Source organism: Rhopalosiphum padi, chromosome 1 (genome assembly GCF_020882245.1).
Source record: "Rhopalosiphum padi isolate XX-2018 chromosome 1, ASM2088224v1, whole genome shotgun sequence".
Classification (NCBI taxonomy): domain Eukaryota; kingdom Metazoa; phylum Arthropoda; class Insecta; order Hemiptera; family Aphididae; genus Rhopalosiphum; species Rhopalosiphum padi.
The window spans coordinates 21,047,853-21,068,158 of record NC_083597.1 but is presented as its reverse complement, the minus strand read 5'-3'; the positions used below and the strand labels follow the sequence as shown (position 1 = coordinate 21,068,158).

Genomic DNA, 20,306 nt, shown 5'->3' with positions numbered 1-20,306 from the left:
TCTTTTTTTCTCTTGCAAATTATCAACCATTTTGACAAAATTCATAAAAATCGTGAAAATTAGCAAATTATTTTATAATTAGAAATTCATAAAAACGTTGTTTTTATATCTAAGATTTAAAAATGTATAATAGGTTTTTATGTGGTTTTTTAACCTATATATTCTATTCACTTGTAAAATAATTATTTAGCCTCAAAGCAATAACTTGAAATTTTCATCAAATATTTATAGTGTTATTTTTATTACACCATAAAATCATTAAATTTGAGTTATTCACGGACATGAAAAATTTTCAATTTTTTAGTTTTTGCTTCTATAAATGACGATAAAAATTTATTCGTTGTGTTAAAATTGTTAAAAATTTAATACAAGATACCACTTAAGTTGTATACAAATATTAAAAATATATAGGTGCAATTTTTTTTAATATTTTTGAAGATAGAATTTTAACAAAATTCGTCGAAATCACAAAAAATTGCAAGTTATTTTGTTGTTAAAAATCCATAAAATTTTTCTTTTTATATCTTTATTTTGGAAATTTAATACATGTCTTTATAAGAAGAAAATAAGTAAAAAATGTATAAAGAAAAATATTTATTATAGACATTTTAAATTCTTATATTGCATAAAAAATAGGGTTGATTTTTTACATACATTTGAAGTTAAAATTTTAACGAAATTACTTATTAAAAGATGAATTAATGTTAATTATTTTGTTATAATTAAAAAAATTATCCGTGTAATAACATATGTATCAACGAACTGTAATACTAAAATTTATATAAATTACTTGATAAGCTATATCATGAAATATACTTAGTGATATAGGCTGACGAACCTTATTCTCTGCTCAGAATCGTTTTTCGTATATAATGATTTATTAATGAATTAAAATTTAACACATTACACATACATAATAGTACCTAATCTACTCAACACCGTATATGTACAGCAAAGCGGTAAACACTTGTATACATTTTTATAGTTGAGGCTTAAAAATTTAATATTTAGGTCCTTATAAGTAATCCATATACTGAAACCAAAAAATCTAAAAAATCTAAATATATTTGATAAACATTTTAAGTTCAAATTTGGACAAAATTAAATAATTAAACTATGGATAACGATATTCATTATTTTGTTACAATTCAAAAACATTTTCAAATTCGATATTTTCGGAAAAAATGTATTTAACTGTACTGAATAATGAAAATTTAATTTATACATTTTGATAAACAATAAAAATGTATTATTTATTAAAATCGAAATTACTCTTTTCAATTAATTTTGAGCTTAGAAGCATAGTTAATGTATATTTTGTATGAAATATTAGTTTGAACAATTTAATAAATAGTTTGAATGATAAACACATTGGATATTAAACGTTTATCGATATTTATCCTCAAATAAATAATAATATGACGAACCTATTCACAATAATCTACGTTATACCGATATTTACTAATTTGATAATAATAGTTAGCAATATTATGTAAAATATTATCTATATTATATTTATATACATGAATCTTTTTTTTTTGTCATATCAATCTCACTCCGTCTATATACATATTATAATTATATTATGGTTAAAATGTATAATATATTATCGGAAAGGTAAAGTACAATATTACAATACATTTTTTCATTTTCACAAAAAAATTACATATTATACACATAATATGACGTTAAGGCAGGTAAAATACGAAAATAAGAATACATCAATACATTGCACCGTTTGTCCAATAAAATAATATTTAAAAGAATTTAAAAAAATAAAAATGTTCCTGTTGCAATTAAGTAAGAAGAAATATGAAAATATTATTAACCTTACCAATTACTTTAACAAAGTGAAATAATTATAAAACACTTACTATACAGAACACAGCATAACAGTTACCTTCTTTCCCTCCTTTTTATACATTTTTTATGGTTTATAATATAATATATCATAATATCATATACTAAATACAGTGTATCTATAGTTCAACAGGGTGTAAAAATGAAACTTTTAAATAAATTGTTATATAAATTCACCAATAACTAATATATTTATACTATAAAGTATAAAATATAAATATTATAGTATTAACTATACTATGTATATATAGTAGCTAGTATATTATAAATTATAATATTAATCAAAGAATTTAAACAATAAATAATAACTAATTTTTGCCAAAAACAAATTGCATATATTATATAGCAACTTTATTATGATATATGTAGGCTAACTAGTTGTCAAAAACTTATAAGTCAATGCCGTAGATTGATGTGAAATGTGAATAGGTTTTTGTTATAAATTGATTAAAATTAATCTACACACTTTGAAAAAATCACTACAATAACACTATTATAATAAATAATAATACACAAAATGGTGTCTTTAAATAATATTTTTGAATAATCTACGACATAATAGATATCTATGATCATTATTTTCTGTAAAATATCCAATTTTATCAAAATTTAAATTTATTATATATAGGTATAAAAATTGTACTTCTATGTTTACCCACACATTAAATTGTTAAAGGTTTTTTTTTCAGAAATAGACATGTAAAATAATTATAAAAAAACCAGAAAGCAACTGAATAACTATATACGATGTACTATATATACGTACAATGTATATTAGTGGTTAAAAGCTATTTAAATATTCATTATTTAAATTAATTTTTTAATGAGGATTAAAATTTAAAACTTGAAAAATAGTAATAATTGTGTTTCTCTTGGTAGTAATTTACTTATTATACACTTTACCGGGGTAAATTTATTTTTATAGTCTTAATAACTGTTTTCTAGACATAGTATGAATAAAATATAATATGCATAATATGTATTAATGATGAATTGTATGTTCAATACGACAATACACTTAATAGTGATTCATTGCTGAATAGATTGCATATTTTTTCCCAAAAATGTAAAGAATACACACAGTTAGTTTTTATTATAATATATTCACACTAATTTCAGTACCAATTTCTCGTTATGTGCCAGGTTAGTCAAACATTGTTTGCTTTTAAAAACATCCGGAAAAGAGTACTTTTAAAAAAAAACAGAGTTTGTATTTGTATCAATATTGTATTAAAAACATCAATTAATATTATTATTCCAATGAATCTAACAGTGGGCTTTGATAGCAACTTTTTTATGTATTGAAGCTTATTGTAATATTATAATCTAAAATATATAAATGTAAAATATCTATGTACGAATTTCCGTATAATAATATATTATGAATTACGCTAAATATAAATGTAAATGGCAATAAAAATTAGGTTTATATAAAATACAAAATATGAATAATAATATTATATTGTTTTACATACTAACTTCGTGGCTCATACTATCATTAACTGTTTCCTGGCGCATAGTATAGGCAAACTAAATGCATAACTACGGTATCTCGCTCTCGTACGTACAGAAAGTCCATATTTAACGTCGAGATTAGATTTCTGTAAAATACAACGTTAATCAAAAAAAACGTTAAGTGAAACACTTTTTTCATACACTTTATATAATAATGTGCTCCTGCCAATAAATAACAATGTATTATTTAAAATTGAATGATACAAATTGCGCGATTTAATTATTTGATTTATACATTATTAATTGTTTATATTAAATTATTTGCAAAGTACTTACAATTTATTTCTTAAAAAATGAGTCTAGTGTTGACTGTTTTTCTACATTTTTCTTATCGTGATACAATTCTCGGTAACACAAGTTAAACTATTTAAAACATTTCAATCAACCTGCGAAAATGTTTCATGGTTTAAATCTTCATCATTTATAATTTTAAAAACTTCTTCAATCAATTGGTAAACTTGAGACAACCCTTTTACCTTAAGTACTCTTTCATTTGGTTGTTTACTTTCTTCTTCTTGAACTTTGTCGTAATGTCGATTTTTATTTAATTATAGTATATCTTCATTACTTAGCTTTTTTCATAAGAATAAATCACTTCATCGATATCTTTTTCTTCTAGCTCGGGAATTTATTACACGCATCTCTTGATTTATGGTGGAAACAGGTTTGGTTTCTGATCGATTATACATGCCTTTCAAATAGTTCACCATATTGAATTCATACACTTTTGAGTTACTTCTACCACGATTTTCCGATGTTCTATATGGCATGAAAAATATTATAATTTCGCTAAAAATCAACAATACTTTATTTGTCTCTACTGTATGTTGCATTAATTAATCGCCAAAATTAAAAACGATTACAAAGAACATATTATTACCTCAATTAAATAAAAATAGTACCTACGTATGATCAATCAAATCGATAACAATATTATATGAAAAAGTTCGACAAAATTAAATTACTAGCACACAAACATACAAATACGAGTATAACAACAATTTGGGGAACATCACGTACATCACAAGCGACATTATATTTAAACTGTTACAGTGTTAAACGAAACACTAATACTTAAACTTAAACTTCTACGGCGTATAATAACGAAACAACGTTAAATGAAGACTTTCTGTATATACATTTTAGCTCATTGCAATGTATATTTTATACACATTTAATAATGCAAATAATTGTGGACAAATGTGTTATTATACCACTGCTTTAATAATTAATAATATTTAATTAATAACTCTCATTATTATGTAGTGTTATTTTATATAAGCCTACTCGTTGTGTAGAGTCAACTTTCGTCATTTATTTTTTTATCGATAATATATATTATATCGTTTGATGATGGTCTTAGTTAATATTGTGTCATATACAATTTCGACGATGAAATAATTAGCTGATATAACTATAATTTTACCTGTTTTCATTATACTTTATGAATATATTAAATTAAATACCATTAATATTATATTGTATGTGATTATATGAATGTGACGAGATCGTAAAATAATATTATGCACACCCAGTCGCAAAGTACTTCGTAAGCGTAATACCACCGCACTGAACGAATATAAATGTGTGTATGTGTGCTGTGTATAATTCGATCAGCACTGATCGAGATCGTCGAGCAAATACTGATGAACTACGTGTATATTGTAAATGTTTATTTATTTATAATTATGGTCATAAAGATAGGTAACTAAGATTAAATATGATAATTCTCTTTGGAAATTAATGCACTGTAGTATAACAATATAACCGTTCTGACTCAATAAGAAGTAATAAGATTATATGCCTACTACCCATTATTCTGAACCGACAGATAGAAATACTGATCTATTACTATTAGTATATAAATAAGTTTTTCAAATATTTGGTCTCATTAATAACTTGTTATTGTAACATTACCTAGGGTGAAATAAAATATTTTATTTTATTATTAACTTTGCAGTCAACATAACATGTACCTAATGTTATGAAAGTATAATAGGTTTATCGTATAAATAGATAATAGTTTATAGTCATCTAAATGTTTTAATAATATTATTGTGTTTATAAATTGTAATAATATAATTAAATGTGTCTCCACAAATAATGTTTTTTTATCTATAGAAAAAAAAAGAACATTATTGTTCATACCCAATTTAAATATGGAATTTCATCAAAATTTTAACTTAAAATTATTATAAAAAAATCTGTGCTTATACGATTTTTAGATATAAAATTGTTTATCGATATTTATAGAAAAAAACTTAAATTATCAAATGTTTACAAATAGCCAAATATTTTCAAAATCACAAACTAGATCCAATTTTCTATCAAAAGCCACAATAAAAGTTGAAGATTTTGTTAACTACTTATCGAGTACTGACACAAAAAAATACACATAGTAAAATGTATGTATATTAACTCTGCTCAAATCTAAAAATATTAGATGATTAGATTTAAATATTCAATAAACCTAATAAATAACTTAAAATTCACATATTCTATATACTTTTTTTTGTATACTTTTAAATTATGCAATTATATCACTCAAATTATACTACCTTATTTGTACGAGTATATAAGAATAAATAAATTTTATTTTTACAAAAACAATAAAATTTAATAAAAAATATCAATGTCCTTTTTATAAAATCCTATGTTTTATACTTCTTTTAGGATGTGTTAAGAGCAATGTTTTTAAGTTGTATGCCCTAAAATACTAATTATTAATTACATGACAGTAAAATTTAAAAATATTTAAATATGAATATATATTGAGAGTAATAATCCGATTAATAATAATAATAATTAGTATTTTAAAACTAATTAGGTAGAAAATATATATTTTTTTTTTATAAATATATTAAAATTAGAATTACCTGCTTTGTGAATAAAATAATTGCTTTAGTTTGACTGTGAGTAAAACGATAGGTAAGTATAAAAGTCTCGCTAAATTATATAAGAGTATAAGACACAGTCGTACGATACTTCACTAATACACTAAGAAGTCTAAGATAAGATTAATTATTCTAATTACTAAAAATCAAATGTAAAGATTAGTACCTGTGCGAGTTGTGCCTATAAGGGCGGATAAAAAAGATACGTAAAATATTGTGTTTTCATCAATTAATTATAAATTATAATATACTATAGTATAATATAATACAGTGTTCTATTTAATGAACGGATAAATAGATACATTAATTAATAAATCTTTCAAATATTTTTTTTTATCGTTAGCATGCATTAAATAAAAATAGAATGTCCATCATCTATCCTTATAATGAACAATATTATATAGATATCAGATATATAATTAAGATTATCAAAGTGTTTCCCAACATTAATATTGCCGCCCCTTTAAAATATTTTGATATTTTGATTATATTTTATTGCAATGAAATGTAGAATTGCACACAATAAAAAATAATTTCATATACCAAATGTAATATACATAATTTTGTAGGTATCGAAATTATATTTATTTAATTTATATTTTTAGTAAATATTTTCATTCTAAAATAAAAATTGTTTATAGTGTTTAATTCAATTAAAAAATAATAATTATAGTAACATTTAGGTGTTTTTACATTTTTACCTCATAGTTTACAGTTTATATCAATAGTTTAAAACGAGTTATCACATTAGAAAAATATATAATATATTATATATGTATAAACTTGCATTTAATTGTTTTTTAAATCAAAGTTCAGTTTTTAAAACCTCTTCAGTCTTCTTAAATTGTGATGATAATGGTAAGCTTTTCCAAAATGTGTACTCTTCTATGAATGGCTTCGTGGATATGATAGGTTTACTTGAACTAATCAACAGATATTGCATACTTTCGGAATCCAGCAGCGGCCATTTTTTTCCATTGTCAGTACCATCAATCGTGGGTCTGTTTATATCATTATAAAACGTTTATTTTTTTACTGATGTTAAATATTTACAACAATTATTACGTACTTATCAGTGATAGCGAAACTAGTCCATATATCGATCATAAGTTTAGATACATTGAGATCCTCCCCTTTTAATTCAGCCTGGTCCTTTGTAAAGAATAGGCTTATCATTTCATCACCGTGCGTTACACCTAATTTTTTAGGACATGGTCCAAAAAATGAATTAAATGACATCTCATTTGTATGATTATAAACATAATAATGAACCGGTGATGATAGTTTGATTGCCATATCAAATATTCCATCTAGAAAAATTCCACCGCTAATCATCTGCAAAAAAAAACACAAAATGGAGTATATATTAGGTAATACATTTTTCTAAAACATCTTATTGTATTTACTAAATTTAAATTTAATACATTTTGGTATTTTAAATATAATATATTGTTACATAAGTCAGTCTCTACTAACTTTAACAGAATTTAAAGGATCATCCATATTGCCTTTAACAAAGTAACGTTTGTATATTTTTTTACTAATTATGGGAAGATCAGACACCTTTGCCGTATATTTATAAATAAGCAACGATGAAATATAGTGATTAAAATTATTCTTTAATTCGAGGTCGACTTCACATTTTTCATTATAGATTCCTATTAAAAAAATAAAAATGTATAACATAAAATACACATATATTTTCATTATTTTTTCACCAATTTCCAAAATAATATTATTTATTTATAATTTTAAAAATAAAAACAGAGCATAAAATTGAACCATACCATATATGTACATGAACTAATTTTATTTTATTAAGCAATAAATATTTAAAGTTAACAAATCTTTGGATTTTATTTTATGGTCTAAAGTTTGAAGGTTATGCGAAAAATAAATTGTATTTTATTGATTGTGTTAAGTTCAACTTCTAAAATATTAATTACTAATTAATATTTACAATTACTAATAAATAACTAATAAACTACAAAAAAAAAACATCATGCTAAAAAATTATTTTATTTTCATTTACAAATTGTTTAAATGGAGCGTGAATAATAATTAAAAAATATTATTGTTATTTTAAACAATAAAAAAAGAAAATAACTCACGAGCAGCAAAAAGACCACCTTCTCCGGAGTTCATACCCATTAAAATTGGAACATTAGTTTCTTGTTTAAAGTCAACCAAAGGATATTTACATAAAAACCCTGTTTTATTTTCACAGTTTTCAACAACAGGCATGAAAGTGATTGCCGGGAACACTTTCCATTCCTATAAGAAAAATATTTTAGATACATATTGATATATGCATATATTATACATTTTTAAAAAAAATATGTATATAATATGTATTAGTAACTAAAGAGTAAATAATAACTAAAATAATCGATTATATTAGACATGTTTTAGTATTACTTTTAACATAATCTTTGTGTGGAGTTTAAATATTAAATTCTGTAACGTTTCTATTATGTAGACGTAGAATTAAAACAATGAACAGAAATATATATTTTTACGTAAAAAAAAAATTTATTTACAAATAAGTTGTAGAGAAGATCTACTAATAATTCTGCAGGCATATCCCTCAGACATTCAGCCAACTGTTTTGAGTCTTCAGGACATCCAGAAATAGTAGATAGAGCTGAGGCTCTACGTTTAGCCCATCCAGGAGGAGATACACCCCATCGACATAGGGGAGTCCCACTTTCAAGTATTGCTTTATGAAATAATCCTATAGAAATACATTTTAAGCGATATAGTATATAAAATTGCAAGTAGGTATATAACAAAAAAATCCGTATACCTTTGCTCAGTGGAGATAATAAATGTAATCCAACACTGACTGATCCAGCACTTTCACCAAATATTGTTACTTTATTCGGATCTCCGCCAAACTTTTCAATATTATTTTTGACCCACTTCAATGCTAAAACTTGGTCTTTCATACCATAATTTCCCGGTAAAATGTCATCTTCGGTACTTAAAAAACCTAAAAAAAAAAAGTTAATAGTTTTATTGTTATTTTTTATTGAACGAATATCATAAATTAAAGTAAAAATTGTAAAACATCTAACTTATAAGTATTCTAATAATTTACCTAGAGGTCCAACTCTATAGTTGAAAGAAGCAACAACGACATCCTTGTCTAGCAAATATTGAGGACCGTATAAACTCATACCTCCATGTCCTGAGCTGAAACCTCCACCTGGGATCCAAACCATTACCGGAAGCAAGTCATTTTTTTTTTTATGGACCTATAAATAATAAAATATATATATATATATATATATAATAGATAAACAAATAAAGTATAATAATTTAATAAATGTACCGTTTAGCTAAAGGTATTTTTAAGTAATATTCTCTATAATTTTATTATTTCTTTTATAATTTGGTCTATTTTTAATAAACTATGACGAAATCATATTTTAGGCTTATACTTATTTGTTAAATAAATAAATAAAAAGTAATCAATTTTTTATAATTTTTCAGGAAAGTATCATTACAATTTTATATTACACAAGACAATATTATCAGAATGATTTTTTTTTTAATTAATCCAATTACCTTAGGAGTGTATACATTAATATATAAACAATCCTCAGCACCCAAAAGTGTATTATATGATTGATACATGAACAAATTTTTTTGAATGCACATTGGTTTTTCTTTGGTTGCGTCTAAAATACCCTTCCATGAATTTGCTTCTACAGGATCCTAAAAAATAATCACATTTTTTAATAATGCCAATTAAAATCAATACAAATTTGAAATTTCATAACATCAAGGTATGCAAATACCTGTAATCTAAGGTCTCCAATCGGTGGTTTGGCATAAGGTATTCCCTGGAATGCTTGAAAATCTCGTCCATTTCTTGACTTAAAAACACTACCTTTTATCTTTCCTTGACTTAACTTCAAAGTATTATCCGTGCCGAATACGAGTCCGACTAGTAGCATAAGAATACCACATGTTTTCATTGTAATTATTAATTGATAATAAAAATGACAAAATCAAAAATAGCTGTAAAAAAAATTAATTGTTAGGTACTTCTATACTGAGTTTCTGATAAAAAAAAAATATACTCAAAAAATTAGTATACAAAAACCATTTTAATATTTGTCATTATTATAATTATATTACACAATAAATAATATTTTTGTTTAATATTCGGCTTTGTTCCGAAAAGTGTAAACAAAATAGAGGTATATATATATAAAATTCAATATTTTTTATTTAGAAAGAAAGACTGGTTAATATAATAAAATCATTTTTATTATTCAAGCAAATAATTTTGACTTATGCTAAAATGTGAACAAAAAAATTACCTCGTAGAAAAACTATTTAGATAGGTCCAGATATTAAGTAAAAAATGAATACTTAAGTCGTTGAGAAGTTTAATGACATAATTTGTGTCTATTATTGTCTACTGCAAAGTGTTTACAATCATATGCAATTTATACATAGTACAAAATATACATTTTAAGATGACAATGTCAAACATATTTGCCCTGCAAAACAGTTAATTAAAATAGAATCTTAATTATTATTCATGATTTGCAGTTTGACCTGCATGTCTTATATTTTTTCCCTCTGTATTTTGGCTATAATATTAATGTTGAATGGTTATCCTGTAATTTATTATGAATAATAAAATATTAATAGTGCAAATTATAAACCAAAGAGGAAGTTCAAGAATAATTGAATAGATAATCTTAAGGTATTTTCAATACAAATCTTTATATTTATTATTTTATAATCATTGTTGACTTCTCGACTTCCAACTATTTGATCAAAATGGTAATTGGTTTAACCATTGTCTTTATTAGAATAATAATAAAGATTTAAAATAAAATGGAAATTAATTATTTTAATATTTTAATAGTTTGTTTAACTGTAAAACATATAAAATATTACCAAGATAATTAATTGTGTATTTAAAAAAATATCAAATACATATTAATTAATATTTATTAATTATAAATAATTTTTATAAAAATGTACTAAATTCAGTACCTATAATTACAACTCATTTTTCATATGATATGAAGAAAATTTATTTTTAGAAATAACTTTCTTGAAATTAGAAAGAAGAGGCAATTTATTCCAAAATATATATTTTTCTTCAAACGGATTTTGTATAATATCTGGATGATCTGAATGTATGTGAAGTATTGATTGTCTCTGTGAATGGAATGTAGGCCAAGCTGGGCCATTTATTGTACCATCAATAGTAGGTAATCTATAAATATTGTTCAACATTAAGTAATATTATTATATTATTAAGTAATAGACAATTTTATATTTATACAATTATACTGTTTATTTAAATTTAAATTTTTTATAATAAATAACATTAGAACATAATATTTTCTGCTTAAAAACACTTACCACGATTTTTATCAGCAAATGTATTGTCAATAAATAAGATGGGATAAAATTAAAATACACACATTCAGTTTTTTATATATTATTACGAATTTGTAAAATTTAGATATGTCATATGAATAAACCTATCTATATATATATTGATATAATATATATTATATACACATAAGTATGCTATGCAACTTAATAGTTAACTAAATCCAAAAATATTAAATTTTTATATTTTACTAAATAGTTCTGATATAATATGATAGAAGGTTTGAAATAAAATTGTAGCTAATAAAATAAATAAAACATATAAAAACAATTTAATTATGTTAAGTTAAATAGATATTTATTCTAATAAGTAGATATACCGTGTGTGTTAAGCAACACTAAATAGTTTTTGACTGGATTGCATTAGAATAAATTTAAATGTTTTTTTACAAGCTAGTAGATATATAAGTACATTGTTATATGAACGTTTAAATTTTTCATCTATTCAATACGCTCATGCAAAGATCGTAGACTTAAGCTAATTTAAGTATTATAACTTGAAATTCTACATCGTCTTTAATATCATTAATATTAATTATGCTAGATTACAGGTTACAGACTACTTTTACAGAAAACTCTCAGAAGTTAATCAATAATTTTTCAATTTTAATAAAAAGTATATGTGGTGAATGATATTGACCTGGACTGTTCTTCTGCCGCATATATTTTTCTGCCTAACGAGAATTTTTATTCCATTTGCCATAAATTAAAAGCATTTGCACTTTTTCTGATTGTTAATTTTGACTTAACTATTATGTAAAGAAGATTGATACAATTAATCTAAATGAATAAATTCAACAATTAAAATAGTATATCTTTAAGTATGACGGAATATAGTGCACAATAATGTCCACAATCACGACGAGAGACACGGTCTCATCTTTAGCAGTCTTTTTTTCGCCAGTTATCGCATAGAAGTTATATGGTATTTTATAATTTAATTAAAAGTTATTTAAATATGCCGTTATTAACCAGCGGCAACTGCCACCTTCACGGGTAAAAATCTGGGACCAATAAATGTAAATCCACGATTGCTTCATCTCATCATACGGATCCCTTTTTCAAGTTGTTACACACAGGAAAACCCGTTAATTTTCAACTTCAAATTCATCCAACAATCCTATCTCACTAAATAGTAAATCTACAACATATATATAGATAACATATATTATCTATTATATATTAGATAATCATCCTACGATAAATAACGTTGATCAACGCCTCAAACACTTTGATTCCAAATTCGATATACCAGAAAATTAAAAATACGAAAATATTTTAAATTTTATAATAAAAAATAAATTGGAAATTGAAATTGAAATTTAACAACCAATATTGCAATATTTTGATTATTAGGTTATAACATAGAATGACGTATCTCCAATGATACTGGATGAAATTTTTTTTTCATTAAACTTATCAGCAATTATACCAAAAAGTATTAATATGTATTAAAAAAGCGTATTGTATTTTAGGTCGTTATTTAGTAATCGGTTATCACAACTCAATTAAACCAATTATGATGTACCTATAATGTAAAAATATATATTTTTTTTTTTGGGTATACATATAGGTATGTAGATGATTCCGCAGAAGACAACGGATAGTCCACTCGCGGATAATCAAGAGTACACTGTATTTTTAATAATACTGATAATAATATTAATAATTTTATTCTAGTGAGGTTATTGATATAGTGATATGTGGGTTTGTATATATTCAACAATATGACAATATATACTAATTTTAAATAAAATCAAAAAATATTTTTAACCTACTTATGTACTGAACTGCAGACAGTCTTAAGTCTGTACAAACATGGGAGGAAAATTAAGTTCAGAATATATAAATATATAATTTTATATTTCAAAAATTTTTAATTAATAAAATTTGGAACACAAATCGTAATAAAACGTAAAACGTAATAAACTATTCAAAATCTATCACCATACTGGTTCTATTCAGGACTTTTATAGATACAATAGCGAATGTTCTTCCACAATTCGACTTCATAAAACCAAGAAATTAATTGCGTCAAAATAATTGTGCAACAACCTCAACCCTTCTCCATCTATAACTTCTGTGTAAAAAAACTTATTATTATTACTATTTTTTCTTATCTTTAACACTTAATGCTTATTATTATTATTAATACTGATAACTATCTACTATTATAATCATCTGAATAATAATACTAACTTTGCTGTAGCAAATTTTGTCCAAACATCAACCATCAGCTTTGAAACCGCCGTGTCTCTTAAATTTAATTTTCTAGGATTTATGGTATCTGATTTGAATAAACTGGTCAACTCGTCGCCGTGTGTGATTCCTAATTTTTTATTACATTTACCATATAAAGTATTAAATGAAAATTCATTTTGATAATCATATAAATAAAAATACACTGGAGACACCAGTTTGAAAGCCATGTCTAATATACCGTGAAGATAACGACCGTCGGTAATCATCTAAAACATCAATACATTTTAGTGTCGAAATGTATTTAATACCTACATAATTTAAGAGACTTATATAATATATTTAATATTACTTCTATAGTTTTAAAATGTGAATGATCTCCAATTTTTCCAGATGGAAAATATTTCTTAAATACATTTTCACCAATTTCATCCAAATCCAATGTAAAATGCTGATGTGATAGTATGATCGATAACAAGCGATTAAAACCTGTATACAATTCTGGATATTGAATAGACGTGTCATTGTACAAAGCTAAAATAAAAATATATTTTTAGATCAAATTATAGATCAAATAATACTGCATATATATTTCTCGATAGTTTTTTTTTTTTACAAAGAATCCTATCAAAAATTACAAAATTACCATCGATGGTGTGAAAATTGCTCAGACATAAGAAGACAATATTAATTTTCTTAGCACCAACTTACAAGAAACTATCATTCCACCTTCAGCTGAGTTTAATCCGATAATGGCTGGCACGAATGATTCTTGTTTGAACTCGTTCAACTGATGACGACAAAGAAATGCTTCTCGACCAGAGTTGCATTGCTCCACTACTGGCGAAAATAATACAGTTGGATACGATCGCCATTCCTATATCATAGTACATTTATTGGAAGGAAAAAATACCCGACTAAGATTCGAGTAATATTTATGAAAAAAAAATAGGATAATATAATGGTTTTAATGAAATAATTAATGTTCAAATAGGTTTTTTATGTCTGTGGAAAATCAAATATAATTTTCTTACCCAAAGTTTTTCATACACATCACTGAAAAATCTTTCGGGTAACGCCTTGAGACATTTCAACATATTTGTAGAAGATGAGTTTCCATCGCATCCAGCTAAACGTGAAATTATTTTACTTCGATCGCGAGCTACACCCGGCAGATACGTACTCCAACGACATAATGGAGTACCACTTTGGAGTATAGCTTTATGGAATAGGCCTTTACTCATCGGCGATAACATATGATAACCAGTACTGGCTCCACCAGAGCTTCCGCCAAAAATAGTAACTTTTCCAGGATCACCACCAAATTTATCAATGTTTTCTTGAACCCACTGTAATGCCAGAACTTGATCTTTCATTCCATAGTTTCCAGGTATAACATCGTCTTCGGTACTCAAAAAACCTAGCAAAGAAATGTATCGTGCATTCGTACTATCATATAATAATAATAATAATATTAAAATAAATTCTAACACTGTAATGATTGTCAAGTAAAAATAACTGACAAAGGAAGGTAATTAACTAGCTGTGTAAATGAATTTTAAAAAATTGATTAAAACAAAAATTATTACCAATTAGAATTTTGTAGTCCTATATAACTAAAAAAAACGTTAATTCAATAATACATTGCGTATGAATAATAACTTATATTAGTTACAGTTAGCGTATACCTACGTAATATATAAAAAGTTCCAGTTATAAAATAAATGTAAAAATAAATTTATACAGGTAACTCTTTAAAATCAAAAAAATACAGATTACTATAAAATGTGAACTCTATAGTTATGTTATTATATAGTTAATTTGTTGTATATATGTTCTACGAGTTCTTACAGAATATATACAATTAATTTAATGATATTTATGTTATAATATTATTTATCATAAATATATAACTCACCTAATATGCCTAGTCTAAAATTAATCGAGACCAAAACTACGTTTGTATCCATAAAATAATCCGGACCAAACATATTCGGACTACTATGTCCTAAATAAAACGCCCCTCCGTGAATCCAAAACATCACGGGAAAATCAGCATCTATACTTGGCGTGTATACATTTAAATATAGACAATCTTCACTGCTATTAGTTTCATGTTTTTGGACACATGCGTTTGAATGCTTAGTGGCATCTAATGTACCATCCCATGGATCAATTGGTTCCGGAGCCTATGATATAATACGAGGTATAGGTAATTGCCGTGGTATTGTAACGGACTGACAATCCTTTTTTGAAAAACAGTGAAGATTGAGTAGATATCTACCTCAAATCGAAGTTTTCCAACAGGTGGTTTTGCATACGGTATACCAGTAAACGAGTAATAAGGTCGTTCATTTCTAGATTTCAAAATTTGACCTTTTAAAATTCCTTTGGTAATTTTTACTTCCACTTCGCAAAACACCGAACTAACTATTAAAAACAATATGATCACGGCGTATACCAACTTTCCTTGCTCCTATATTAATAATAATAATTTTACAATAACCTCATTGAATATTCAAATATATAAATAATATGTTTATTGTTTATATTGTTTTTTGTAAATAATTATACGTGATTTATAATATTTAATTATTTTGTAATCGTAAGAACGGATATACCTAAAAAATTAGACATTAATCAGTTTTAATCATGGACCAAGATTAATCTTAGTTCATGGTTTCAATAAATGCTTTGTTGATAACATAGAACTATTATATAAAAAATGGACTGATAACAGAGAGATAAGTTAGTTTGTAATTTGTAAATAGATAAACTATGTAATATTATTTTGTATAATAATTGTTTAACGTTTAAGTATTAAAATTGTGTTATTTATTTATTTTGTTTTTGTTTCATTAGAATAAACGCCCAAAAGAGCTCAAACAAAGCAGAGTAATTCAATGTTATCTTTAATTAAAATAATACGATAGATATTATTATGCCTAAAAAAAAATAAAACATATAACGGTTAAATAAAAATAATAGTAATTCAGTTTAGTAAATTAATTAATGTAATAAAATGACGTGGTTTTTAACAGTGGCGTTTATATGGAAATTAATTTCGGCGGGGGGGGGTGTAAAAAATGTCCATCCTTAAATTCCAATTAATTATACAATCAAAATCAATTCCCGTACTCTATTTGATTTCTATTTGATAGTCTATGATCTCAAGGCTCATATTATGTAATAATATATAATATAATATATATTTAAAAGTTTAATCTCAATGAAATAAACTCAATGTTTTACATAATTATTTGTTTCACTGAAAATACTCGTAGTTATATTGTAAATAGGAAGCATTGGTCGCCTCAATATTTATCGATACGGCTACTTACAACTCTATACTACTCTATGGGGCCAGCATTGTTAGAAAAAGATAGCATACAACGTAAGACAATAAAGAAAATAATATTTTTATAAAATGAGGATATAATCATATACACAGACATCGCTATCTCTTTCTAACAATAATTGCACTTTGTAATTAACTAATAACTATTATAGTCTATAGAATATGGGGGACATGCAGTTCAAATATTAATGTCTATTATGATTGATAAATATGTATTATATCTGTTGTATAAAATCCTTGTCGATTTTTTATAAGAAGAATAAGTTAAAAAAATATATTTTCTAGATCGAATATTTGTATACACATTCACAGAGCCGTGCCGTTAAGATTTGGCGCCCAGGGCAAAATTAAAAATATTCGCCCCCTATTTTATTTATCATTATGCATTTCAATTTTTTTGGCGCCCCCTTTAAGCTATGCGCCCGGGGCGCATGCCCTCCCCCCCACGGCACGATTCTGCACATTCAATATGACTAATTTAAATAGTATCTCATTTTACATGTTTCAATTGCAATACCTATAACTATTATAACCATAAAGTCATTGAAAAAAAATGTATTTTTAATGCAAATTTGTATATTGTATGATTGTTTTAATAAAAAAATTGATAAGGTATTAAGGTAGTACTTTTAATATATGAATTATAATTTCAAGTAGGTATAAAGTATTCTAAATTATTTATTAAATAAACACCTACAAATTGCAATAAACATTATATATTTAAAAAAAAAAATCGATCTTGATGATAATAAAAGGTTGAACCTTTAAAAATATACTATTTCGTTAACTTTCTTAGTATACTATGAATTATGATATTATTATGAACTTGGTGTAGAGTACTTATAATTAGTTTTAAAATAAAAAATATTTTCTTACCTGATTGATTATCCACGTCCTTGAGAAATACATTATAGTATATTACGTATAAATAATTTATTGTGTCATCTAATTTATAAAAATGTATACAAATTATATATTATTTTATTAGGTATTTAATTGTATATCTAATCAGTAATCAGTGTTGATTTATTAAATGTGATGATATGCCTATAATATCTGTCCATACAATTACGAGTAATCATTATAATGGTTTACAGATCCCACTCAAAAAAGTGCTATTGAATACGGTATACATAGATATATTAATTGATTAATTACACATTAAAATGTTAGTCGATGTTTCTTAATTCGGAATACATATCGTATTCTTGAGCTATAAATTATTACAGTTTAAAATTATTACCGTAGAAGTTTTTAATATGTAATAAGTAATAATTATTTAAAGATATCAATATATCATATTTATTGTTTTGTAATATTATTAAATAATATTAGGATTATTTATCCATTATTGTCACAAAACATTTTTTATTTTTTACGACTTTTACTATCTATTATTATTTATTATAAATAGATAATATTACCTATAATATTGGTATAATAACCGTATATTAAATATTCATTAACTAGACAAATAATATTAGATATATAAGATATATTTCGAATAAACTATAATACAGTTTTTAATTTAAATCCATGATTAGGTATTAAATATATAGCTAGAAGTAGGTACTTACATATTTATGATAAAATAAATAGTAGTAAAATAATAATTTAATTATGAATATTATTCAAAAACTTATAATTATAACTATTATAAATTATGAGTGTTATGACTTACTACTTCGCGTACGTTTTTAAGAATAACCTGACGTAGGTACCTATCTACGTTTTAGTATTAGGTAATATTACACAATTATGTTAATGTTATCGAGTAGTATACTGTACGTGACATTACGTCATATAAATATATAATTTCTATACACCTACTTAGGACTTATTAAAAATAAATTGATTTAAATTTAATCTATCTTTATACATTATTTTTTAATAAAATCACTTAAATTTAAAAGAAAAAATATTTTTGATTTCTATACTATTATTAGGGAAATGTCAAAATGTTATCCGAATAGGTACAATAATCATGATAAAATATAATATTTAGTATAGGTATAATAGTATAATACCTAATACCTATCCTAAATATTTTTCCAATTTTTTTTTTTTATCTAAAGACAATACGCCTTGACGCTTCAACCAATCTTCCCTATTCTCCGCTAGTCTCTTCATTTCTACATAACTCCCTAGAGATAATAATTTCTTCATATTTCCCAGATTTGTTTCTCTAGGCCGTCCTCTTCCTCTTTTCCCATTTATCTTCCCTTCCATAATATTTGTAATTAATATGTTATGTCTCATAATGTGTCCGAAGAACTTGGTTTTTCTTATTTCCATCATTTTGATAATTTGTTTTGGTTCTTCTATCATATTTAACACTTCTATGTTCGATTTCCTTTCTCTTCAGCTGATTTCATCATTTTCTTCCATGTCCATATCTCTAATGCTTCCATTCTTCTTTTATCTAGAGTGCTCAAGGTATTTTTCCAATACATCATAATATATTATATCATACTTATTGTTAATATATAAGCAGTAAGTATAATGTACAATGTACTTATACCTTATAAGTTATAACTACTTATCTATTAATACAATAATACAAAATAATAATAATAATAATAGTCTAATAATTTTATCTTAATTCTTATAAACATACTTTAAAGAAAGTCAACAACTTTTTATTGATAGAAAATATTAAATAAGTAACATATAATATTGTGTTGTTATTATTTTCTAATTATTTCAAGATTTAAGTAATAACAAAACTACGAACACGAAGCATTTTTAAATACTAGAATACTATCAACACATTAGACGTAAATATTATCTCTGAATAACCCATAGATAAAAGATTAAACCCAGTGGCGTAGCCAGGGGGAGGGCTGAAGGGACAGCAGCCCCCCTGAAATATCCAGAAAATTTAAAAATTATTTTAATTTTTAACGGTTTATGAAAATCGCTAAAAAATTTTCAAAAAAATAAAATGATAAATATTAGAAAAAAATGTTGGGTAAGATGTAGGTATGATAAAAAAAAAAAAAAATTAATAACTTAAATACCTACATAATTACTTCAGCATTTTCCCGTAAATA

The 20,306-nt window shown here is 24.5% G+C and overlaps 1 protein-coding gene and 1 long non-coding RNA gene across 2 annotated transcripts; both read right to left on the bottom strand.

The window, feature by feature from the left end:
* Positions 1 to 3,280: 3,280 nt before the first annotated feature.
* On the bottom strand, positions 3,281 to 4,128 carry LOC132932254 (uncharacterized). The gene is made up of 3 exons (XR_009662837.1): positions 3,852 to 4,128; positions 3,652 to 3,761; positions 3,281 to 3,461 (listed from the first exon to the last, which is right to left on the bottom strand). It is a non-coding gene; the product is annotated as an uncharacterized LOC132932254 (long non-coding RNA).
* A 2,766-nt stretch (positions 4,129 to 6,894) lies between these two features.
* Positions 6,895 to 18,213, bottom strand: LOC132925065 (uncharacterized). Its single transcript, XM_060989494.1, has 17 exons — positions 18,130 to 18,213; positions 16,180 to 16,371; positions 15,814 to 16,084; positions 14,930 to 15,315; positions 14,607 to 14,772; positions 14,248 to 14,429; positions 13,896 to 14,164; positions 11,298 to 11,514; positions 10,073 to 10,285; positions 9,840 to 9,989; positions 9,370 to 9,526; positions 9,076 to 9,261; positions 8,810 to 9,003; positions 8,381 to 8,543; positions 7,746 to 7,927; positions 7,339 to 7,604; positions 6,895 to 7,270 (listed from the first exon to the last, which is right to left on the bottom strand). Exons 1-17 carry the CDS (start codon positions 18,160 to 18,162, stop codon positions 7,075 to 7,077), a joined length of 3,423 nt encoding a protein of 1,140 aa, XP_060845477.1. The 5' UTR covers positions 18,163 to 18,213; the 3' UTR covers positions 6,895 to 7,074.
* Positions 18,214 to 20,306: the final 2,093 nt, after the last annotated feature.